Source organism: Eucyclogobius newberryi, unplaced genomic scaffold (genome assembly GCF_026437365.1).
Source record: "Eucyclogobius newberryi isolate DKJ021-1_F unplaced genomic scaffold, fEucNew1.0.hap1 SCAF_21, whole genome shotgun sequence".
Lineage (NCBI taxonomy): Eukaryota > Metazoa > Chordata > Actinopteri > Gobiiformes > Gobiidae > Eucyclogobius > Eucyclogobius newberryi.
Window position 1 is genome coordinate 15,093,591 of NW_027315846.1, and position 6,414 is coordinate 15,100,004.

Below are 6,414 nucleotides of genomic sequence, written 5' to 3' on the forward strand. Positions count from 1 at the left end.
CTGGATGAATTGACTTGCTGAATAGTGTTTGAAGAGGTACTTCAGAAGTCGGATGTACCTAAAGCTGACACAAAAACACAGCTTGTCTCTATGCCACTGTCCTCTGTGTCACCTATACGACTGGAGAAAGTGGGAGTATTATTAAGAGAGTAACCTAATCCCGCCTGGCCCATCATCAAAGCGTCACTGCCAACTTTGGCTCTGCTTTAGTTACTAAGGAAGAGGCGTCGGTGGTGCAGTGGCAGTTACAAATGACACGAACACTGGCTATACACACTTTTTGCATGGCCATTCACAGCAAAAGGTTAAATTAAGCCTGGATAAGGGGCAAAAGACTCAATCACTCAGACGGACAAAACCTCTTCATTCTTTTGTTTACTCCATTTAACCTTTTAACATTTAACACTATGGATCGCACCTTAATGACTAAGGGATTACAAAGATGGTCATTCACGGAAATCATTTAGTTTTGTTTACCTCAGATGCTTTCATAGATTTGTAACTGATTGAGTCAACTAAAGTGCCCATCAGCGTACATTTACATTCAGCAACAGCACAAACTACTTACAATTTGCATAATGTGTGTACTTTTAGGCCAGATGTACTTTCCTATCTGGAACATCCCTCAGCATACATCAAATCTGGACTTGGGATCGCTGTGGCACAATGGGTACACTAATGTATGACCCCATGATGGAAACGGAGCAAACCGAACCTTTGCTACAACATGCATGGTGGTCATTTAGCAGGGCAAAGACTAACAATGAGACATACTAACAAACAAACATTCACTCTGGTATTCATTTTATACGTACCAGTAAAAGTTACCAACTCTCACATGCAAGTCTTCGGATGCTGAGGCGGCTAGAGCACCGCGAGAGCTATCACAGGCAGAATATGCTAAATGTGGAGATATATTTCTGGTGTTCTTTCATTCAAAGCTGTAAACATTATGCATTAATTAATAATTAATACTTAATTAAGGTTCAGCTTCAAAAATACATTCATTCAAAAAATAAAGCGTAGCATTGTGGCCAGGAAATATGAACGCCTGTTGGTGCTAAATCTGAAGTAGCACTAGTAGTAGCAGCAGTAGTTGTTGTGGTCTGTTGTGCAAACCTCATAAAAAGTTGAACTTTCTTGAGACTCATAAACCCTGGCCATCTCATGTCCGCAGTTATAGGAACTGTAGTCGCCCCCCTCTCTAATTCTGAAGGGTAAACAAGCTTTAAGTGTAACTCCAGCTGGCTCTACAGCTGCTAATGATGAAAATACATGGACAGAGATGCCTGTTGTTCCCTGCAGTCAGAGCCCACACGCCGCCAGGGCTGTGGTAATGATGATGGTGGAAACTGGATCGCTTGTGGCCAGAAACCAGAGCAGGTCACTGTACACCGTGATAAAATTCCCCAATCTACACGCCAACTTTCCCTTCGCCTTCCCTCCATCCTCCTGCTCTCCTCCGCCTTTCCACTCGTCTCACTGTCCTCTGCTTTCATTCCCCTCCACTTTCCTTGATATTTGATCCAGCGCACACACTCGAGTTACAGTTTTTTACAGCTTAACCAGCCCACTGCTGTATACATTCCTTTCTCCCTGTTTCTGAGCCCACTGTGCAGCCTCCTGTGTGTCCACTGCTCCGATCCCTGATTACTCACTGAGGCTTCGCTTACAGGGCTCACATTAGACGGGCTGCTTCTATGACAGCTAACAAGGGTGCATTGTGTGTCAGTGAAACTTTCTGTTAAGTTTGAAATATGGAAACTGTAGCATTGAAGTCAAAGTCGAGACTTAATGCTGCGACTAAAGGCTCTGAAAGCTGCCAATTGTAATAACGTCTGGACTGTCTTCATTCACAAGTCATTATGTTAAAGGTAAGCATCGGGATACAGTACACAAAAGGAAAAAACAACTCTTCAACAAGAAGTAAATACAATGGGGGGGAAATCTTCAAAACAATTGGGTAAAAATATTTTCTTGTTCCTCAGTGTTCTTTTAAACTAGTCATCTGTTTTTGTTTTCTTTAGTTGTTGTTGTTTTTATTACTGCTTTAACTAGTTTGCAGTGGTCGCAATCATCTCAGTTCCATTTACCTGTGCCACATGCAATAAAAATTCCAGCACAATAAAATATTCAAAAAGAATAGAGACTGATTCTTGGTCTGGAAATGCAAATCAGCTTCTCAGAATGGTTGACTTTATATTTGCCTATCACTTCCTCAAGACCCCACATAAAAGTGGCTTGAAGGAAGAAGAAAAAAAAGGGATCACACCCCACCCTCCTTCACCCTCAGGACCAGACACTGGGGATGCCTTCACAGCATATTGTTTAAATATACCTCCTGTTTGAGTCCAGTATCCACTGCACTCAAACATTACACAGTAAAGAGATGCATCCCGTAAGAAAAAGCATTTTAAAGTTCTTCATTCACACATGTTTTGAGTCTACAGTAGAATATGTTGTGACACGTGAACGCAGTTGCTATTTTGGATGTCTGAGTGAGTACAAAAAAAGCCCTTAAACATCAAGACCTATAAGATGCACGCACCTTCACTTTCCCTCTTTAAACACGTTTTGTTCGTTAAAAATCCACATAACTACTGCTACAAATCCATCCAGAGTCGCAAAAATACCCAAGACTGTGCGGATTCCCTCAAAATGTGTACAAACAATGAGGGTACAGAGACAAAGCGCTCACTACAGCAGCAGCCACACGCGCACCAATACACCACTTTCAAAATCAAACACACCAAACCACATTCACACGTTTGCCAAATAAACATAAACGCGCGGATAAAGAAATAAAAACCGCGCGCGTGGTGGACACAACGGCAGACAATGTGCGTATGTGTCGTGTGCGTAAAACTGACAGACGCACATCTGGATCGGGAGCCTTTGGGGCAGCTGCGCGCACACAAACACGGACACGCATTTCCACAAAGCATCCCGCGCCGACACAGTCTTCCCCCCATTGATTTAGACTAATTATGCATTAGCGACTTGTCATGTGCCGCCGCAATAGTATTAGTAACTGTAGTACGAGCGATGTTGACGCCTTCACTGACGCACCGGGTTTTCCATCTAGGCCAGGCGCGTGCTGCTGAGGTAAAAAAACAAAAAAGGCGCTCGGATAGAGACGGCGCACTAGGAAAGGCACACTGGCATCTCCATGGAGTCCCAACTTACTACAGGAGCGGTGAATGGGTGCCGCATCCATTGTGCAAGGTGGCGCTGGCACCGGAGCACCGGCAGAGCGCGCGCGGCTGCCGCTGCTGCCGCCGCTGCTGCTGCTGCTGGCCCCGGCGCGGTACTTAACTTCTATAGAAAGCACGGGGTCTAAGTTGGACCGTCGCACAGCCAATTACTCCTGAGTGTATCATAAATGTCCGCGGAGGTTTCTACACGCGTGTTCCTCCCGTACGCACTGCCTCCGCGCGCGCGCCCCCCGTGTACACACATGCAGCTGGACAAGACAAGCCCCTCCGGTGTTACCTTCATCTCCTCGTTTATTTCCCTTTTCACCGGGTGTGCTGGTTTTCTGCTGCGCTTATTTTCCGGAGGTCTGCCCTCTTTTTCCATCTCTGCCATGTTTTCTCTCTGATACTTCTTCTGTCAATATTTGCGGTGCGGAGGGGGACGGGAGGAGGAGGAAGGTTTACAGAGGCGGCAGCAGCTGCTTTTTCACAGTCGCCAGACAGCGGGGGTCTCGCGGCACTTTGGCGGCCCGTGCGACGCTGGTGGCGATGCCGCCGAGGGCTCGCGGTGCCCGGCTAAGTCAGCCATCTTCTGCCCGTCTCCTCCTCCGCGGTCCGTGCGCCAGTGGTGAGCCGCCGCTGTGAGTCAAAGGAGAGAGGTTGAGTGAGGGGAGAAAACGAGACAGGGGGAGGGGCGTCCGCTGAAACATTATATGACGCGTTGATGTTCAGAGGTAGGCGATTGCTTCTCTCGCTTTTTTCCCCGGCGCAATCAGTGCAGTCGCTTCCACTTAGCGGCTCCGCGGCTCTCGCGCTTGGAGTGGCAAACAGGTGCCCCCACCATTACGCGGACCTATAGGAAAAACAAGTGTTGCTGCACGCTCAAGTTCAGTTGCAACTCCAAAGAGGGGTCGGCAGTGATGTCCCGGGAATGTCTGGGAGATGTATAGGCGCGCAGAGGAGCAGTGCGTTTCGCCTAAAAGTCGAGATTTGGACACCTGTAGGCGTAGGTTGTAAATAAATTGGTTTGAATGGGATAGCAAACCAAAGTTAGACAGTCCGATTCCAGTTTGGAAAAAATACTGCCGTTGTGTCCTTGGGCAAGATACTCCCCCCATCTTGTATCATTCAGCATCGTACCTCCACCAGAAGTGCAGTGAATGAATGATGGTATGTAAAGCATCTTTGAGAGTCCAAATAATGCCCAGCCTATATAAATGATGATCAAACTAGTCTACATTAAAATGATAATTAAACAAACTGATACTTGAGCATGCATGTCCTTTGGGAGCGAGTTTCTTCCATTTACAAAGGGAAAGTGAAGACAAATACAGTGTTACTGAATGACTCAGTGTGATTACTGCTTGTGTTTGCAGGTAATTCTGGGTCAACCACAAGTGGAATGAGTGACATTTTAATGTTTCATTGCATAATGCTCAAGGACATGGACTAAACAAGGTTTTAGTTAAAGGCCAAGCATTGTGCATTTAACTCCAGCATGACAGATCTCTGCCCCAATAACAGGCTGTCACATTACCATACTCAACTATGTGTTTGTTCTATTCAGTCAGCACTTAAAATGAAATGTTGAAGGAATCATGGTGAAAACAGAGCTGCTGGTCCACAATTGTGTTAATAGGCCTCATGCAGCACAATGCAAATGAAATCATCATCAAAATGATTAAAAATTGTTAATTTGCTTTATTTACTGATGCACAAATGGCAGGTGGAGACACAGTGACAATTGAGATGATAATAAGAAGACATGAGTCAGGGCACTATTAGCAGACTTAGATTTTCCTCAAACACTAAGAAATAAGGTCCAATCAAATGACAGAGATATTATACACCACATAAGAAGGGTATATTTTTTTTGAAGATTGTAATCAAAATTACGAAAAACTGCTCTTTGTTTTAAAATGTTCTTTTGCAGTAAGCTGTTCTTGACTCAAAAACATTCTAAAACATGCTGATTCAATGAGAGCATTGTTAAACAGGGCAATTCCCCATCACTCTGATATTTTTATCTCAGATCTTGTGTTACAGTATTTGTAACAAAAGGGTCTATGTATTTGAGTTGACATTTTCATGGGCCGAACATAATCAAATAAAAAGTGGGATGATTAGGGACAATTTAAGGTTTAGGCCATTTACAATTTACTGTTAATTATAAATAGGTCCTGGGTTCAAATAAAACAGATGGACCTTCAGATAGTTCTTTATGCTTCAACACACAGCGGTGTAAAGGGGACTTATATGAGAACTTACATGGAGCTCAAAAATGGGTTTAGCTCCAGGTTAGAAAAAATGATGCATCTGACAAATATTCTGACTAATTTATCTAAAAATCGCAATAAAATGACAACCAAAATAAATTGTTTTAGAGAGATACAATGACGATAAAAAATAATTGCAAATTCATGTAGTTGCCTCTAAAAGTCAATGTAGTGCATGGAATCATGATGAAATATGTTTTTGTGATCTAGGCTCAAAGAAAATTGTGATATTAAGTGTATCAAGTAATTTGCTAGGGCGACAAATTTGTAATTCTAGATTTGTAAAATTCCAACTTTCAACTGTAGTCTACCTTTATAATAGACAGATACTATTGCTTAGTTTACCAGTCTAGGTTTTAGAGGGATTAAAATCTTGTACTGTTACAATTGACAATTCAAAATAGTATATCCATTGAATAGGAAAAAGTCCTCAAGTGTGTAAAAATTCTAAATTCCATAATGGAGGCAAAAAGTGAAGTGGAATTTAACCGTGATTTCAATGGAGAAACTGGGATTAACAGAATATCACAAAATATGAAATATTAAGGTGGTTTGGGCAAATTATAACAACTCAAACCTAATAACTCAAACCTACCTAATAATAATAATAATATAACATTATTTGTTTATTTAATTTAAGATTAAAGACATTTGCATTTTTAATGAAGGACAGTTTTAGGTTTTACCGGAAAAATACTTACAGAAATGTACAATTGTTTTTTTTCATTTCATCTACATATACTTTACTACAATTTATTTCTTTGTGAAGCTTAAAAATAATTTGAGGTTAGATTATTTTTGTTATAAAGACCTAAAATCATATCTGATGCCAGTTAATCATTGATCTGTTGCTCACCGGTGTTGCAGTGGGGCTTGCACCTGTGTGCATGTTGCCAACTTCAGCATAATTGGATTCCAAGCCTTGACCATTTGCTGAATGTCTC

At 42.5% G+C, this 6,414-nt stretch overlaps 1 protein-coding gene and 1 long non-coding RNA gene across 8 annotated transcripts in view; one reads left to right on the forward strand and one right to left on the reverse strand.

Annotated features, from left to right (window-relative positions):
- sobpa (sine oculis binding protein homolog (Drosophila) a) overlaps positions 1 to 3,935 on the reverse strand; it is a 35,488-nt gene extending 31,553 nt beyond the window's left edge. For 4 of the 7 annotated variants that reach the window (XM_072457204.1, XM_072457199.1, XM_072457203.1 and 1 more), the window contains exon 1: positions 3,493 to 3,935. In XM_072457204.1, the coding sequence (XP_072313305.1) occupies positions 3,493 to 3,588 (96 nt within the window). In that variant the 5' untranslated portion in view covers positions 3,589 to 3,935. The remainder of the gene's footprint in view (positions 1 to 3,492) is intronic. The other 3 variants (XM_072457205.1, XM_072457200.1, XM_072457202.1) reach the window with 2 other exon arrangements.
- Positions 1 to 6,414, forward strand: part of LOC140370691 (uncharacterized) — a 592,343-nt gene that overhangs the window by 539,753 nt on the left and 46,176 nt on the right. The window lies entirely within an intron of this gene.